The 19443-nt window shown below is 43.5% G+C and overlaps 1 protein-coding gene across 11 annotated transcripts in view; it reads right to left on the bottom strand.

The window, feature by feature from the left end:
- The window catches only part of GRAMD2A (GRAM domain containing 2A), an 89216-nt gene extending 77858 nt beyond the window's left edge, over positions 1 to 11358 (bottom strand). For 2 of the 11 annotated variants that reach the window (XM_007478555.2, XM_007478553.2), the window contains exon 1: positions 1273 to 1397. Coding sequence is in view for 6 of the 11 variants with exons in the window: in XM_007478550.3 (XP_007478612.1) it covers positions 1273 to 1337 (65 nt within the window). In the remaining 5 variants the exon portion in view is untranslated. Of the gene's footprint in view, positions 1 to 1272; positions 1398 to 6435; positions 9716 to 9763; positions 10433 to 11052 lie in introns of those variants that run through there. The other 9 variants (XM_007478550.3, XM_007478551.3, XM_007478559.3 and 6 more) reach the window with 9 other exon arrangements.
- Positions 11359 to 19443: the final 8085 nt, after the last annotated feature.

Raw genomic sequence — 19443 nt, 5'->3', positions numbered from 1 at the left:
TCTCTGAATGTAGTTCCCTGGTTTTCAAGCTTACTGCTGGGTATTTTTTTTTAACTTTACTTTTTGTCCTAGTAACTACTCTGAGATAGAAAGGCAATGGCTAAGCAAATGAGATTAAATGACTTGCCCAAAGTCACACAGGTAGGAAGTGTCTGAGGTTAGATTTGAAGCCAGCTCCCCCCAAGTCCAGGTGTGGCACTCTATCCACTGTGTAACTATTCCTTACTTGGGCTTTCTTAATTGAATATCCTGATCACTAAGCTTATAGCCCAATGGCTAGTTAACATAGCAAAGAAATAACAAATATAATAAAAAATCTAACAAGTAAAATATGTTTGGGGTTCTTTAAATGAAATGATTGTTGATTTTCCACATTTGGCCTGAGAATTATTTCTGAATTGAGTTCCTTTCACTTTCTATCTTGACCCCAAATGCAATGAATGACTACTGCAATAAGGTCAATAGTATGGATGGTTTATTACATATGCTTGTTTTTCTAGAGCAATAATTCCATCTGGTAAGGAACTCCCTCTATCAGATCAGATGAGCATCTCTTCTGCCCTTCTCCTCTTAGAGTTGCCTGGGACCACATGTATGTTGTCCTACCCTAAGTAAAGAAATCCTGGAGGGAGGGGCAGAAAGACCTCCTGATCTCCATCCCCAGGAGGATGTAGTAGAGAGAACACTAGTCTTAGAGATAAATGGCCTAGGTCAGAGTCCTGGGACTACCTCTTACTATTTATTACCTTATATGACCTCAGACAACTCATGACTGCCCTGAACCTTGACCTTGCAACGTCATGGCTCTCCCTTTGGCATATGATGTATGGTAGCCCCTGCTTCTCCAGACCAGAAATCTTCCTCTCCAGAAATATTTCTCTCCATGGAGATGTAGCCTCAGTCACCTTCTCCGAGTTGTTCTTGCCAACTCCTCCTCTGATTAACTCACTCCTCTCCTCTGATTGTTGTTCTTGTTCATAATCCTATACCTCTCCCCCACCTATCCTCCTACCCCACCTACCCACCATATTGGCCCCAAGCTGTCTCTCTCATTATTAGCGCATTTAGTACGCATTTCGGACCCACTAACAAAGCTCACATCGACACCCCACCTACACAGTGCTGGCTTAGCTACAGCAAAGAGGAGTACAGTCATTAAGCCCAAACCACTTGGGGGATGGAGAAGCGGTAGGAAAAGGGTTTCATCCCAAAGGTACACAGGTCTTTGGGCGAGGGTGTGAAGAAAAGCTGCCTGGGGGAGGATGCTCAGACCTGTGACTGGTTCCTTTCACTGAAGCAGGTGAAGCTCTCTCCTGGAGTTCTCTCTGTATCTGCATTCACATGCTTGGGCTAACATTCCATTTTTCTGCTAGTGTTCACCCCTCTTGCCTTGGAAGCTGGAATGAGAAAGGGAAATGTTCAGCCTGAAGGGAGAAGTTTTCTGAAAGTCACACCCAGAATTACATACACTTAAAAGCTGCAAACACCGTAATTATCTCTCACCGATTCTTCTCCTTCCCTGTTCTGGGGACTGAAATAGAACAAACCCTTCCAACCAAAGACGAGGGAAGAGTTCACTGTGAATGTGCTGAGTGTTTGGGGAACAGGAGACTGGGAACTCAGCTGAAAGCTGCATCTTTATTTTTGTAAGTGTCTCAATTAATAGTTAGGAGATAATAGTGAAAGCTAACAGAGATGATGGGGGGCTGCCCAGGTAGCAGGCAGAGCATTGTGGCCAGAACACATCTAGAGGCAGAATAAGGCCAATTAATCCCACTGACAAACAGGAGGTTTTTCTCTTTTGGGACCTTGATTTCCTCTTTTCCTAAAAGGGACCGGACTAGATCAGTTTATCCGTACGTTAAGTCCTTCCTATGGACCAGTCATGGTGCTAAATACTGGAAGTACAAAGAAAGGCAAAAGATAGTCCCTGCCTTCAAAGAGCTTGTACTTTAATGGAGGAGACAGCATATGAATAAACAGGTGGATTCAAGACACAAAGCAGGATGCTCAAATATTTTACCCTAACTCCATTCCACATTGATCACCATTAGGCACATCCACACCAAAGAGAATGTATGGGGTGAAATATCCAATTTCAGAGCCTATAGACGGCTCTTTTTATTTGACATTTAGTCAGCTAAAAAAAAAAATTCTATCAGGGTTGTTTTTTTAAAGGGAACATTGCTCTTTAAGGTTCACCAAGATTTACAAGCATTCATTCATTGTATACTACAAATAGCCCTCTGAGATAGATAATATTATTTGTTTTATCTCCATTTTACAGAGGAGGAAACAGGTTCAGAGAATTTAACTGATCAAGCTCATGACTCCTAGACTCCAAACCCAATCATCCTTCCATTCTACTCACTTTCTCTTTCTCGCCAAGTAACCAAGGGAGTATGAAGGGCCACCCACTAGAAAAAGAAAACAAAGGTAACCTTGTCTTTTTAAAAAACCCTTATCTTTTCTCTTGGAGTCAATAATAAGTATAAGGCAGAAGAATGGTAAGAGCTAGGCAATGGGGATTAAATGACTTGCCCAGGGTCACATAGCTAGGAAGTATCTGAGGCCAGATTCAAACTCAGAACAACCCATCTTCAGGGTTGTTATGAGGATTAACTAATATTTGTGAATATTGGCATGGCATAGAGTAAATGTTTATTCCCTTTTCCCCTTCTGTCCCATCACCACCACCCCTGAGGAGGCCAGGCATATTCCCAGACCACTGGGAAATGTTTCTAAGGAGAATTGAGCCTAGATTCTGCATTTTATCTACCCCAAAGGAAAAGTGCAAGTTTGCCCAGACCACAAAGTCAAATGTCAACTGGAGGTCTTCCAAATGAGGCAATACATTAGGAAAGAGCTCTATAGCTGTGAAGAGCTATATAAATACAAGCTATTGTTATCATCCAATCTTGGGCAGGAGGGTCAATAGTGTGGGAAAGAATCTGGATTGGGAAAACAATTAAGGGGTTTGTAGACACATGTGAAGTTGGGGGAGGGAATGCAAGGGTGAGAACTACAACCCAAAGCATGTCACCTCTCCACTCCTTGAGCCTGGCAAGTCCCACAAGAGCTGAGTCAGACTCCCAGGTAAACTTTGCCCATTCTGATTTCAGCCGATCTTCTCTTTCAGCATTGGCACTTCAGGGTCATTGTTTAACTCCCATCATTAAACTATAACCAACTGACCTGTCTAACCTTTGCTTATGAACTAACCCCTGGTCCACAACACACTCTGGCTTCAGGGGGAGGGGAAAAGTGTAATATAGTCTAATGGAAATAACACTGGTCCTGCAGTTCAAGTCTAAGATTTAGGACAGGAATTTGACATCTCCCAAGTCTCAGTTTCCTCATCTGAAAAATGGGTATTATAATGCACGTACTGCCTTTCTCACAGGTTGTTTAAAGGAAAGTATGCATGTTTTATATTTTAATTCCTTGTTGATCTCATCAAGGTGAGCATTTCTTCAGTGCAGATCAGAGCCCCGCACTCACCTTCCCATAATTTACCTTTTTAAATTCTTGTCCACGTTGTCCCATAAATCCTCCACGGAGGATCTGCCCTTTTAAAGGGGATATGAATGTGGACTCCACCCTCTCCATATGGAAAAGACCCTGGTTTTAGCCACAGTATGGGGCACAGTGCATCTATGAGCCCCAAGAACAAATGGATACATGCTTCAACAAGTCCAGGAGGTAAGGGTGCTCTCTCCTTTGTCATTCATCCACTGCCCAGCTTAAGGAGGGATAGATCATATCCAGTTTTTGTTCTCAGTGCCTTCATTCTCAGGTCCTTTAAGCAGCAAAAATGAGGACAGTCTCCTATTTGACAAACACGTCCCATGTTTGGTTTGATAGCATCACTGACACCTTGACTATGCAGGCAGGCTGACAGTGACAAGCAGAATCCCACCCCACCCCCTTCAGTGGGGATGGATTAGGTTTGGTGCTACTTTTTACCCATGATGCTCTACGAGGGAAATGTAGGATCACAATCCTCCTAGGAGGCAAATCTTAAGACTTTTAAAGTCCCAACTTAGCCAGTCCACTGGTAGGTCTGGAATGAGCATTACTCACTTGACGACTTTCACTGGTACTTTCTGGCACGGCCCAGAAGCCACTGTGCATACCGCATCTTCTTGTTAGCTCGACTCTAATAACTAAGAGCACTCTAAAGTGATTCTCAAGTAACCCCTATGGACTTTCTTAGCTAAGCTGCAGGGTCTGTCCTTGCTAAAATGCTCCAAGCATTGCTGTACATGGTCATATAGGACATATAGATACATATATATATATAACCACCAACAGCTGCAATCAACCGAACCCTTGGAAAGAACCTCATTGCATAGATGAGAAAGTTGAGTCACTCTAGATATCTTCAAGCTGAAGTCCCTTGTATTCGCTTTGGAAAACAGCAGCGCAAGCACTTTGAACTATAAGGAATGGTGTTATCTGTCAAGCTCCATATATAGGACACCTGCCTGCGCCCCAGTTGGCAATACGCCAGAAGGCCTTCTTGGGAATCTTTTTTTTTTTACCTTCTATCTTGGAGTCAATACTGTGTATTGGCTCCAAGGCAGAAGAGTGGTAAGGGCTAGGCAACGGGGGTCAAGTGACTTGCCCAGAGTCACACAGCTGGGAAGTGTCTGAGGTCACATTTGAACCCAGGACCTCCTGTCTCTAGACCTGACTCTCAAGCCACTGAGCCACCTTCTTGGGAATCTTTGCTCACGTGCTTGGAAATTGTTTAATGTCACCAGAAGCCTAGGCATCTCTCCTTTAACACCACCTAACTCTAATGAGGAACGCTTTTCCTCCCAACTTTGCAGACATGGCATTGGTGCAACCTTGATTCCTAGTTGTTTATAGTGGCATATGAAGTCCAAAAGATCATAATCATAATAGCTTATATTTATGTCCTGTTTTCAAGTTTCCAGAACATTTTCCCCATACCCATTCAGTCAAAAAGTCTTCTTATTTGTGCCTGGTCTACACCAAAGGATATTAGCCATTCTATGAGACAACAGCAAGTTTCCTTGAGCAGAGAGGGAGCCAGGACTCTGCATTCCAACTGAGCTGTGGCTTATAGGGCCAGAACTTCCCACAATCTAAAGAATGTGGCAGGAAGTATGTCTCCCCTGAATGACCCTTGGTCAGAATGGCAGTCATGGTGCCAGGCACACACTTCCATCCTGAATCAGTGGAATCCCACGTTTGAGAACAAGTACAGACTTCTGCAATCAGTTTGTGAGCCCCTTGCAATGGTCACAGAAGCAAACCTTCAAGTGCTGTATAATTATTAGCAGCAGCATTTGTGGAAACAAGTCACAAAATCCCTGAGCCTCAGTTTTCTCACTTTTAAAATAGACAAGAGAAGGCCTGGCTTAGAGATGGAAGGTGCTGAGTTCAAATTTGAACTCAGACACTTCCTCAATGTGTGCCCCAGGGCAAGTCAGTTAACCCTCATTGCCTAGCCCTTACCACTCTTCTGCTTAGAACCAATACACAGTATTGATTCCAAGATAGAAGGTAAGGGTTTAAAATAAAATAAAATGGACATAAGATTGTCAGTAACCCTCTCATAGAGTTGTGAGACAATCATTATATAAGTTAATTATTGCCCATCCTTTGAGAATAGGTTTCAGTTGAGAGAAATGCCCACATAAAATATTGCTACTGAATTATTCCTTCCAGAAAACACAGTGATTCTTCCTAAGGCTACAAAGAAATTCAGAAGAAATTAGATGTGCTCAAGAAATGAAGGATAAACCTAGTGCAAATATCAATAACATGGAAATAGGTTCTGATCAAGGACACATGTAAAACCCAGTGGAATTGTGCCTTGGCTACAGGAAGGGGTGGGGGGAGGGAAAGAAGGGAAAGAATATGATTCTTGTAACCAAGGAATAGTGTTCTAAATTAACTAAATAAAATTTTCTCAAAAGAAAAAAATGAAATGAAGGATAGAGAGGGTGGAAAAGGTTGAGAAGTTATGCTGCCCTGAACCAGGACAAAGCCACAGATAAAGAGGCAAGAGTATAGAACCCTTCATATGGGAAATAAGGGAAGGATTTTTTCCTAGAAACATAGAGGATTCCTTCCTATACTTGGTTCCTAGTCTAAGAACTAGAAATCAGAAAGCATGTAAAGCAGGGGAAAATAGAGAGAAGAATCAGATTTCTCTTGGTAGGAACATCTGAATCCTCATGGCTAGGAGGCAGCTTAACTGCCTGGCAGTGCCTGGAAGTTCTTATGTACATTCTTTGCAAATGAGGGATCTCTACTTTTTCTTCTCTCTCTCTTCCCTAGAAGAAAACATCCAAGACTACTCTGTCTTGCAACTAAGGCTCAGCTCAGGAAAGAAGAAATAGGTCCTCAGGAACCTGATCCTCCATAAATCAGTTTTGAGTTCAAATGCTTTTCTCTTACCTGGGAACCTCACAACAGGTAATAGCAAAGCCATAAAAACTCAGAGTCAGACCCCTTCCCAGGGCCCAACTGCCAGGCTTATCCTCCATCCACCCAAGCCAAGTACTGCCCCAGAGAAAGAAGAGATGCAATATGTTACATCAAATATGTAGCTAAGTGCCTTGGGAAGAGGGATTAGGAAAATGTTCTGCCTTCTCATCATAGATATACTTATCTGTGCTCCTGCCTACACGTGCCTAAAATAAAGAATAACATTTGCCACTATGGCCTTGGCCTAATTCCATGAAGTTGTACTCCTCTGAAGGAAGCATCTGGCCCTTCATGAGTTCTGCTAAGTGAAAGTTGAATATGTTCTTCTCCAACCACCCAAGCCATCCACTTAATCATTGCATCTCAGCACCATTCCTACTTTTCAGTTCTCACAAGCACATCAGTCAAATTCTGAGAAGGAGATGAATCTCTATGGAATGTCAATATCCAGGGAGCTTAAGGCAATGGACAAATTCCTACTAGTTCCTTCCCAAGAAAGGGCTCTAGCCATCTGCCCAATGGTTAAAGTACTTGAAGAATGAGGCCCAAGTCACAAGTAACACAGTCCCAAGATAGAATGATTACACTACTTTTTATAACTAATTTCAGTTCCTGAACCAACATTATGCTTAATTCCAGTCATCCCAACCCTGTGATTCTCATATCTTTTGCAAACTGGAAGGCCCAATTGGTACAGAGGTCAGAGTCTAACATCTCAACTAAGACTACCTACGATTGCCCTACTCTTTACTGCCCACAAACTGTCCCTTCGAAAAGCACCTGGTCTTCCAGACCTTGCTCTGCCTAATCCTTTAGCCATGGACTTGGGAACTATGCCTTCAAAGTTAATCTCAGACAGGCTATTCTTCACGGCCTTTGAGCTCTCTTCTCAGATTTCTCACATTTTTCCTGAACTTCCCATAATAGCATAGCATTTAGAGCTAAACAGACCCTAGAGATCATTCTATTTCAACTCTATCATTTTATAGAGGTGATATCAAAGACCCAGAAATATGAAGTGATTTTCTGAGGTTTCTTAAAATTAAGATAGGAACCCAGATCCTTTCTTTATCAAACCCATTGCTCTCTCTCTGCTAAATTTGCCGCTCCTTTGCATTTAGTATACTTTTTTTGAAGCATAGTAATTTGAATATAAACCTTCCCTCCTCCTCTCCCCAAATTGGATTATAAATTCCTTGAGGAAAGGGTAAATTGATATTCCTTGTGCTTAAAACAGTAGAGGCTTTAAAAATGTGGAATGGAACTCCAACTCTGAGGATACTCATACTCCTCCTACAAGTAGTCTTCAATACAGTTCTTCCCTCTTTACCTTATTTCTCTTTTAACAAATGATTTTTGGATTGCACTAGACATCCAGTACAACAGTCCCTAACACAGAAACTGTCAGAGATGCTTATTTAGAAATATTCACTTAAAGAATGAGATCTCAATTTTTCCACTTCTCAAAGTACTGCCTGATGGTCGAACATGGTATTCAGGATCTTGGACTGGGAACCATTGTCTCTAGGTCAAGGAGGTTAGCTCAGCTGACTGATCATAGGGTCAAATTCTGGGTGGAGTGGGTAGAGAAAGGGCAAAGAGAAGGAGAAAATGGAGGAATTCTGGATTCAAATCTTATTATATTTTCTTATGATTGCCATTTTTTGAGGGTGAACCAGTCTGCTACTTGTTCCTACAGCAGAATTCAAATGTATCCCCTTTCTTGGGATTGCCCAATGTAAATGTCTGTTGCACTGGTAGCACATCATCAAGTTACAGGCAAAGATAAGTAGGGTAGGCAAAGAAGGACCCTCATAAACAGTTATTAATGACTATCCTCTAGCCATAATACCACTTGGACATGGGGATATTAGAACAAATTTATAAGCCTTCCTTTTCTTATTAGTAACTCCAAACAATGCAACAGGAAAGACTCAACATTCTTTGCCCATCCATAGAGAGCAGCCAAAGCACAACAATGAGTTAATGCACAGGTTTAGCTGCCTAAAATAGGTGCGGCTGTTCCCCCCAGGCAGGGAGAAACACCTTGTTAGAGCTGCCAGAATCATGCTGGGACAACTCTGATCTCTCCAAGCTGACTTATTCTGTCTACAATGACACTGAGGCTCAGAGAGAGGGAATATCCTAGTAAATCAAGAGGTGCCAAGAGAAAGGAACCTTAGTAGAGTATAGATACTGAGTAAGAATGAATCACAGAGGGGGCAAGTAGGTGGGTCAGTGGATAGAGCATCAGGCCTGGAGATAGAAGGTCTTGGGTTCATATCTGACCCCAGACACTTCCTCTGTGTGACCCTGGGCAAGTCACTTAACCCCTCATTGCCTAGCCTTTACCACTTCTAAGACAAAAGATAAGGGTTAAAAAAATGAATCACAGAAAGTTGGTTAGAGGGGGGCCTCGAAGGCCATATAACTACATTCGTATCTAAGCAAGAATCTCTTCAATATATAGTTCACTTTGGGATAGCTTTAACTGCAAGGGGACTTTTCTGCCTAAATCTATTGCTCTGCAAGGTAGGGCCACTTCTTTCCCTTGAGTCAAACAGAACAAGACCAACCTTCTTCCACATGATAGTGATTTAAAGATTGCAATCATTATTTAATGTACACAGCAAATGTGTTCCCTTTAAGTCTTCTCTTGTCCAAAAACACTCCTAACTCCTTCACCTGGCCTTTGAATGATTGGGTCTCCAATTCCCTTGACATACTCAGTCATTCTCTTCTGGATGTTTTCCAGCTTGTGCCCAGAAGGAAACAACACCATAAATGTTATGTCAGCCAGAAAGCAGAACACAGTAGGACATTTATCACCTCCCTTTGACTAGACATTCTACCTCTTTATGTAGCTGATTATGTTGGCTCTTTGGTCTGCTGTGTTACACTTTTAGTACCCCCTCCCCCATAAGATACCTAGAAGGAAAGGACTGGCTTTGTGTCCTCAGCACCTAGCACATAGTAGGTGCTCAATAAATGCTTGCCTGAGTAGTTCATATTGAGCTAAAACTGCTAAAATGAGAGGCGTCCCTCTCTTCAAGTCAGTTCTTACTTTCATATTCCCTAATTGTGCAACTTCAAATTGGAGTGGTCTTTCCAACTATGGAGGTGTCAGGTTGTCTGTCCTCCCAATGCCAGCCTTTCAGAGGGTTTGGATTAGTGGATATGTCCACAAACTCCAGTAAGTCTGAGTATCTTGGGCCAAACAAACACTTCTTTCCCCACAGCAGTCTAATATAACCTGCCTCTCTACATCCCCAAACAAATCACCATCTTTCTTCCTTACCTTTTAGTGGTCAGTGACCACTTCCAAGCCCAAACGGTCGGTATCCTTGCTTCAAGCCCCCAAGTCCACTGCCCTCGAAAAGGAAATCAAGGAGAAATTTGGGGGCTAGACCGGGGAGATTTTAGAAGGAAAAGTCCAGGACTTCAAGCCTAGCCCAAGGGATTCTGGAGGAGCCCCAGTCCCGCCACCCTGGCCTCAGCAGCCAAACATCGCTGGCATTCCAGACAGCCGGTGGTAACCTCTTGGTCCAAAGGAAAGTGTTTATATACAGTGGAAAAGCAAACGGCGGGCAGACCCCCCCCCCCCCACCTCCCTCCGCTTCCCTGCTTCCCCTCTTCCCCCCTGCCCTTTCTCCAGAGGCGGGGTAGGTCAGATAAAGCAGATTGGCAAATATGCATTCGGAACACTAAGTGGGCTCAGAGGTCCCCAGCCGAACCTGACCTGGCTCTGGGAGGCCAGGAGGGCAGAGAGCACAGGTCGGCACCACATCGGCTGCCGAGTGGAGAGAGAGCCAGCGAGCGAACTGGGCGCCTGCAATCTGCAACCTGGGACTCCGGGCAGGGAGGAGGCGCCTGGCTGAGGCTGAGGGTTTCCTTCTCCCCTCCCCAACCTCTCGGGCCTCAGGCTCTGATCCCGTCTCCGGACTGAGCTGGCAAGGCGTTTGAAGTCCTACGGACAGAAAGGACAAAGAGAGAGAGAGAGAGAACGAGCGAGCAAGAGCGAAAGAAGACGGAAGGCCAGGCGGCCCGAGAGCGTTCTGCGGGCCCAGAGAGAGGCAGGGGAGGGGAGGAGGGAAGGGGGATTGAGTAAGTTACGGGAAACAGTCGGCTTCGACTCCGGCTCTAGCAAACCCACTTTCTTGGAGGCTGATGCAATCTCGGGGACAGCGAGAGAAGGGGGCTCTTGGCTGTCCGCCGACCTCCCCTCCCCTGCCTCTCCTTTGCTCCCCTCACATTCCCGAGACCCGCAGGCGGATTGAGCGAGGACTAGACAGTGCCTGTCTATGCTCCTCAGGAGCGGACTGTCGGGCTGTCTGGTTGTCAGACTAGCTGGAGGTCGGTCGGTCTGTCTAACTGCCTGCCAGCACTGCCCGTCCCCTCCACTCACTCCTCTACCCTGCCGGCTGGCCCGTGGTCTGTCTGTCTGTCTTTCACCGGGTCTGTCTGCTAGGCTGTTGGTCCATGCTGGAGGAGACTGGCACTCCCGCCATCTGTTCCTCAATCCATCTGTCCCTCCTTCAGTCCATCAGTCAGTCAGTCAGTCCATTGGGTCACCGGAGCCTGCATTACCTGGGTGGGTCGGCAGCTGCCTCTGTCCGACTGAGGGCCATCATCACCAGTACTCTGCCCCAGCAAGACCCCCGGCACTGCTGGACCGGACCATCGCGGCGGCAGCCGCTACCCAGACCCTGCGGCCCGCCCCGTCAGCTCATTGGCTGCTTCTGCCGGTCCGCCCAGGTGAGAGCCACCCCCAGAGGGAGGGAAAAGTAAACGGAGGAGGAGGAAGAGAGAGAGGAGGACTAGGAGGGAGATGAGGAGGAGGAGGAGGAAGAAGAAGAAGAGGAGGAGGAGAAGGAGTGTGAGTGGGTGTAGGGGGAGGGGAATGGAACTGAACTGGAGGAGGAGGGAGACCAGCGAAGCTAGTAGAGGGTGCCAGCCACCTGAAGACCTCCCCTTAAAGGGCCCGCAGCGGGCGCCCACGCACTCTGCCCTTACCTAATTCACCTGCTCAGGCCCTAAGCCCATTAGTTCCCAAAGCTGATCAGGGTCATTTGACACTGTGGATATCCGAGCGAAGAGCGTGCGTGTCTGTGGATCACAGCTTCGGAAAGAGTTGCGAGAGAACTCCGCAGCTAGACCCACATCTGGATGAGCATCTCCTCTACAAAACAGCCAACAAAAGGTCATCACATCCCTACCTGGAAACTTGCAAAGAGGATAAACCCACTATCTCTCTAGACAACCAATTCAGCTTTGGAGTAGTCCTAGTTGTTAAGAGCTGTGATCCTAGGAATTACTTGCAGCCTATGAGAATCTTCGGAGTCATTAGACGTCGCATCCAAGATTATATGGACTCCGGACCCACTCTACAAAAACACTCTTTTTTTCCTCCTTTTTATTTATTTTCTGTTTTTGGAAAATATCTACTTGTAGAATAGCTGTGATCTCCCCAAAGGTGCAGGGAATACACTGACATACCCTAAAGTATATTCAAACTACAAGTATTAAGTATCTATTATGTGTTGGCACAGTAGATATATAAAAAAGGAAAGCATTCCTTGTCCTCAGAGTGCCTGCTTTTTATTGGAAGAAAAGAACATGTCAGTATATTCATAGCTATATTACAAGATAAATATGATGATGGCCCTAGTAAGGGAGGAGATTCAAGAAAGGTTTCCATGGTGTAGGTGGAAATAAGGAGGGCCTGCATTCCAGGCCTAGGGAAGGCTTGTATGAATGGTGGAAGGTGGAAGCAACTAGTAGTCCAATTTGACTGGAATGAATGTAGTATGCATGATTGATGTGAAATAAGCCTGGAAAAGCAGATTAGATTGGGGCTGGAATGCCAAGCTAAAGAATATGCATTTCATCTTAGAAACAATGAAGATCATCTTTCCTTCCTCAGACCATATGGTATTTTGCATCTTTGCATCTTTACTATTTTGTATTTTTGCTGTTTGGGTGTGTGTTGCCTACCCCCTCCATTAGACTATAATAATAATAATAATAGTTCAGTTTGCACAGTATTATAGGATTTTTTAAAATTCAAAGATATTTTGTTTTCCTAATTACATGTAATAATAATTTTCAACATGTTTTCCAAAATTATAAGATCCAAACCACCTCCCTCCTTCAATCCTCTCCCCCCAGTCAGAGATGGTAAGCAAGTTGATCTTGGCCTTATATATATTATCAGCTAAAACATATTTCCATATTGGTCATTATTGTAAGAATACACTCATACAAAACCCACACCCCCAAATAAAACTAAAAATACACTGAAGTGAAAGATACTCTGCTTTGATCCATATCCATCTGACTCCAACAGTTCTTTCTCTGGAGGTAGATAGTATTGCCCATCCTAAGTCCTTCAGAATTGTCCCAAATCATTGCATTGCTGCCAGTAGCCACATTTTCACAGTTGATCACCATACAATATTGCTGTTACTGTGTAAACTGTTCTCCCAGTTCTGCTTACTTTGCTCTATATCAACTCATATAAATCTTTCCTTATTATAGGATGTTCAGAGTATTACATATATCATTTCAATGGAGCCTCACAATGATCCTAAAAGGTAGGTAGTATTATCTCATTTGACCGGTGATGCTATGTTAAGTAACTTGCCCAGGGTCACACAGCTCATTGGTCCATCTTGGTTTTTGGAGAGGACCACTAGCATCATGGAATAAGGTCTTGACTTTTATATGAATTGAATTTAAGTGAGGCAAAGCTGCACAAAGTCATCATCTTCACTCTCTCTTCCAGAGTCATTCAAGTCCAGTGTTAATACAAAAATCAGAATGAATCAGAATCAGAATCAGAATCGTGCGTCGGCTATGGGAGAGGTGGTGGGAAGGGGGTGGGGGGGAGGAAAAGAAAATGATCTTTGTTTCCAATGAATAATGTTTGGAAATGACCAAATAAAATAATGTTTAAAGTGGAAAAAAAAATCAGAATGACTGGCAATGGTCCAGGATGCAGTGGATGACCTTGGTACCTTTGATGACTGACCAAACTCCAATCACTCCACAGTCATCTTCATGACTGACTTTTGGAATAATGTTGTATTATTCCAACACAGATAGTAAGCAAGTCTAAGAAAATATTCAGAGACAGATCTTCTTAGCTCCTAAGTTTCAGAATGCTTCTAGGTTCGGTAAGGTCAAGAATTCTATTTATCTGAATCTCCACCCCACCTCCCCCATACCTAGCATCTCTACATAGGCTCCTAATAAATGTGTGGGAAGTCCCATCTGGAGATAAGGAGCTGGCCCTAAAAAATCTCTTGGTATTCCCATCAGACTTGTGATTATCTTAATGCCAGAAGAGCTTGAAAAATACACAATATAATTCATATGCCTATGAATATATGAACCTTTGCCCTTAGCTTCATTAATGTGTTTCATCTCGTGAAATGGCTATGTAAAAATAAGAATGGCATTATTGTGACATACTTAGAGTAATACCTTTTAGTTAGACATGGCACGATGGAGTATATGAGGATATATCTGCATTACAGTGTTATCTATATGTGCATACTTCCATGCATTTAAGGATTAAGGTATGAATGAGGTCCTGGATTCAAATCTGTCCTCAAACACGTCTTAGTTGTGTGACCCTGGGCAAGTCACTTAACCTCCATTGTCAGGCCCTTATCACTCTTCTGCCTTGGAACTAATACACAATATTGATTCTAAGATGGAAGGTATGGGTTAAAAAAAAAAAGACATGAGTGTGTACCTGTTTGTGGCTTATGGCTCAGTGTCAGGGTACCTGTGTATATGTGGGTATATACACACTACCTACAAAACTTCTGAGTCCTTTTGCAAGAAAAAGAACACTGGATTTGGAATCAGAGGGAGGACCTAGATTCAAAACCTATCTCAAAACCCATTTGTGTGTCTTTGAACAAATTATTTAACCTTATCTATAAAATTAAGAGATTGGACAAAATGTCCTCTATGGTTCTGTAACAGTTAAAATTTAGGGAAACTGATGCAGGTAGAAATTAGTTTCTCTCTGCAAGGAGTATTATTTTTAAGAGGTTTATTAAAGGTCAAGGGTTAAGAAAATACAAGCAAGAGAAGCACATGCTAGGTGGGCCATAAGGCCCACCCAAATTTCACTCACATCATGAGACGCGTCTGTTTGCCAGCGGAGCCAGGAAAGAAGAGAGCCCGCTGTGGGCGGAGACCCTCTAAAAATGATTTTGCTCTGTGCCCAGGTGAGAACCCAGTGAGATTACAAAGCATTCTGGGGAAGTGGAGCAAGGATTTCTGGAGATTGAAGTCCTGGATTCAAGTCTATTTTTACAGTTCCTTCCAACTTTAAACACTATGATATTAGGACTCTCTACCTGTGCTTCTATCCCACTCCCTCTTTCTACTGGGCAGCTAGCTAGGTGATAAAATGGATAGAGCCCCAGACCTAGAATCAGGAAGACTGATCTTCCTAAGTTCAAATCTAGCCTCAGACACTTACTAGCTGTATGACCCTGGGCAAGTCACTTAATTCTGTTTGCCTCAGTTTCCTCATCTGTAAAATGAGCTGGAGAAGGAAATGGCAAACCACTATGGTATCTTTGCGAAGAAAATCTCAATTGGGTTCATAAAGAGTTGGAAAAAACTGAACAACCCTCCTCCATCACTTCTACCACCTACTTACTCTTTACAATGTCTCTCCAGCTCCAGCTACTTCTTCAACTTCTCCTGGAGATCCAAGTCTCTTTCACCTACTCTATGTATATCTTGTAACATGTCTATTTATTTACATATTGCCTCCTTCTCCAAATGTAAGTTCCTTGAAAGAAGATATGATTTCTGTCTTCCTTTGTATCCCTAGCATTTAACTCAGGGTCTGTCTCATAACAATGCTTGCTGTTGGTTGATTAATTGATTAATCTTGGGGGGGATTGCAGAATGATGCACATAAGGTGTCAGGTCTATAGATTCCTAGATTCTATTTCTCCATCCCATGAAGTCAGGTATAACCCATAACAATTCACTTGCCCTTTTAGGGCCAGCCCTAAGTTCCAGTAACTGAAGTTTAACAGCAGAGCCTCCTTGAGAATCTGATTGTCTGGACTCACAGTCTGGTGGCCCATGATCCTTAACATTCCTTCAACCTGCTTTTGTAAATAACCATTGGGAATCATAGAATGACAAGAAAAAATTGAATTGGAATAAGGAGACCAGGACTGGGGAAGAGATAAGGTCAGGATCCTGCTAATAAAAGAGGTACCTACTCAGTCTAGATTCTATATTCTCATTGCAGAAGAAATGACCCGGGACTACCATCTCCAAATCTAGGCAAGGAGCTCAAATATCTTTGGAGTATCTTTGAAGTGCCCCACAGCTAAAGGCAGAAACATAGCTATAGCTGATATGAATAGGAGGTGAAGAAGTCATAGGGCAATAGTGGGAGGGGGATTTATGGGAGAATATGGAGAAGAAAGAGTTATGCAGGATAAAAGGCATTTATGGCAAATGGGTAGTATGTAATGGGACAGTTATTGAGATTATAGGGCAGTGATGGCAAACCTTTTAGAGACTGAATGCCCAGACTGCACCTTCATGCCGCATGTGAGCCACCCCGAGGGAGGAAGTACTCCCACTGGACTGCTAGGCAGGTCTAGGTGTGATGTGAAAAACATCCTCAGGTAGAGTAGTGGAGAGGGGGAAAGGAGCAGCCCCCTCCAGCATGCATGCCATTGATTCACCAGTTATAAAGCCAGTTGTAAGGGAACATATAGGTGAGATGAGGGAGTGTATAATTATCCAGTATAATGGAAGAGTTGTACATAAATTTTTAGGGGGTAGAACTGATATGGGAGTAATAAGGAAGGTATGATTATTAAGCATGCTATGACAGTTTTAGGAGAAGATAAGTGATGAAAAAGTTTTAGGGGGATCTATAAGAGGGATGGGACAGTGAGAGGGATATGGAGAGGAGGAACAGAGACTGAGCAATGCGACATCAGAAGGGCTGGGAACAAACATTTATTAAGTGTCTACTTTGTGCCAGGCACTGTGCCAAGAATTTTATAAATATTCTTTCGTTTGATAGAATAGGGATGGGAGATTTATAGGCGTTGATATTAGAAGGGTAAGTTCTGAAGGATAATGGATGTGGTTAAAGAGCTTTAGAACAGTTAATCCTTAGGTTCCTGCTTCACTATGCAGTTTTTGATTACTTATCTTTCACCTTTTACTGGCAGTCTCAGCTTCCAGGGCCAAAGAAGCCTGTATATTCAGAACCTCTGACCGGAACCAGCCCTGTGCTAGGGGGATGCTTCTTTCTCTTCCAAGCCAAGAATAGCCATGGCTTTGCCCCAGGCTAGATCCTATTACAAACACAGATCACATTTACTCTAGTTTTTTAAATGGTTATTTCCTTCCTGTTTCTCTCTTCCCTTCTGTACCCCCCCCCAGCTTCTGGAGTAATTTGGGCTCTGATTCCTCCATGCCCAGGAAGAGAGGAGTTCCCCCATCCTCCAATAGGCTCACTCTGGGCTAGGGGAAGCTCATCCCTGTATCTTTCTTACCTGCTGTGGAATATGTGGGCCTAGCTAGTTACCTTCTCTTCCCTTTCTCCCTCCCCAGTTCCCATCATTAGAATAAAAGACACAGGTCAGTTCCCAGGATGGCCAGTTCTATAACCCTACCCAAAATATCTGGCTTTGTTTCGTGACATTTTCCCACTTACCTTCTCACTTTCCCAAGTTTTTAGAGTTCATCCAGAAACACCCTGACTGTTCCAGTCAAGTCTAAACAGGCATAGCAGAAACCTAACTCTGCCATGACTGTACACTGTGCACTAAGGAGACTGTTTCATTTCAGCCATTCCATATATCCCTCCCTTCTGTGGGCAGGAGGCCCTGATGAGCCAGGGGTTCCTTCTCTCTTTGCAAGGAAGGCTCCCATCTTTCCTTGTCCTTCTCACTCTCCAGGTCTCATCATTTTACTCAGAACAGAGGGTCAACGTGCTTGTCAGTCCTCCTTTGTTTAAAACAGATCTAAGAATCCTTCCCTGGCATCACAACGAGCTCCCTTTTCCTTTGGGGCCAGCCAGATGCTTATTGTCTAGTGGTATATTGGAAAGCAAAAGCCTAAAACTGACCAGGGCCATGTGCTATGTGGCTGGGTTGTGCAGATGGCCTGCTCACACTCCACATTTAATTTTCCAGCGTTCTCAAGGCCCATTCTTGTGTCCTTTGACCATTGAGTGTCAAGAGGCATAGAGGACACATTTTCCCTCTCTATTCTTCCTCCCTCTCTAAGTCTTCTTGGCCAAGGAGCTGCCCAACTTTGAGGGTTCCAGGAACAAACCTGTCTCTCCCATATCTCTTCTGTCTCTAAACTCACCTATCACTTATGGATTATCTCCCTCTTTTAAATACGGTTCCATCATTATTTACTTAATCACTTCCTATGTGTGTGCATTTGAGCTGTCATTTGTTATTTAACCAGTTCATATCAATATGCCTCACCACCCCAGCCAGACTATATGAGATCATGAAAAGAGCACTGGATGGGACGTGGAGTCAAAAGATTGGGTTCTAAGCCTGATGTGTTGCAAGCTTTGCTGAGTTACCTTAGAAAAATCACTGAATCTCTCCTATTTCTCAGTTCCCTTCCATAAATTTTAAACGAAAAGGTGATCTTACTTCAATTCACAATGCAATGATGAGGATCATAGGAAATAACAGATGTAAAGCACATTGCTGGTAAAGTGCTATGGAAATAGAGGCAGCTAGGTGGCTCCGTAATGCATAGAGCTCTGGGCCTGGATCCAGGAAAATTTGTCTTCAATTCAAATCCAGCCACAGATATTTATTAGTTGCTTGACCCTGGGCAAGTCACTTCACCCTGTTTGCCTCAGTTCCTCATCTGTAAAATGAGCTTGAGAAGGAAATGGAAAACTATTCCAGGACTTTTGCCTAGAAAACCCCAAATGGAGTAACAAAGAGTCAGACATGACTGAAAAAACATCTGACCAACAACATGGAAAAGGAAGCTCTTATTATTTCAGAGCCAATGAATGACAAAACTGGCTGTGGGAAAGTAGAGGGAAGACTCATGTTTGCCAATGAAGATCTTTGCATAAATGGTAAGATCAGGAGCATCCCTGATTTGCTCAACTGAGGTACCTCTTATGGAGTTAAACACTTAGGTCTGCCCTTTGCCAAGCATATAAACAGACTTTGGGCTTTTAGGATCAACACAAAGACAATTATAGTTAAAAAAGAGGAAGAAGGGGGGCAGCTGGGTAGCTCAGGGGATTGAGAGCCAGTCCTAGAGACGGGAGGTCCTAGGTTCAAATCTGGCCGCAGCTACTTCCCAGCTGTGTGACCCTGGGCAAGTCACTTGACCCCCATTGCCTAGCCCTTACCACTCTTCTGCCTTGGAGCCAATACACAGTATTGACTCCAAGACAGAAGGTAAGGGTTTTAAAAAAAAAAAGAGGAAGAAGAAGGGTATAGATAGATAGATAGATAGATAGACATAGATATAGATATAGATATAGATATAGATATAGATATAGATATATAGATATAGATATCACCTACTCTGTACCAAGGGCTTTTATAAATATTATCTCTATTTGATCCTCACAACAACCCTTTGAGGTAAGTACTATTATTAGCCTTATTTATAGTTGAGGAAAAAACCTGGTGGCTAAGAGATAAGAGTCAAACAGCTTATAAATGTCTAAGGCTAGACCTGAACCAGCATTTTAACCACTTCACCATCTAACTGCCAATAGTAAGGATTTAAGGTAGGATTTGAAGTCAGATTTTCCTGACTCCAAGTCGATAGTGCTATCCACTCTGTCACACTGACTTTTAATGATGTGTAAGTGACTCCCAGGAGACTCCCATCTTTGTTGTGGGTGCTATAGTTTTCCTTGGGCAAGGATGGTGATGGTGGTAATAAAAGTAATGATTGCTGATATAATAT

Source organism: Monodelphis domestica, chromosome 1 (assembly GCF_027887165.1).
Source record: "Monodelphis domestica isolate mMonDom1 chromosome 1, mMonDom1.pri, whole genome shotgun sequence".
Taxonomy (NCBI): Eukaryota; Metazoa; Chordata; class Mammalia; order Didelphimorphia; family Didelphidae; genus Monodelphis; species Monodelphis domestica.
This window is presented reverse-complemented; position numbering and strand designations above follow the sequence as displayed.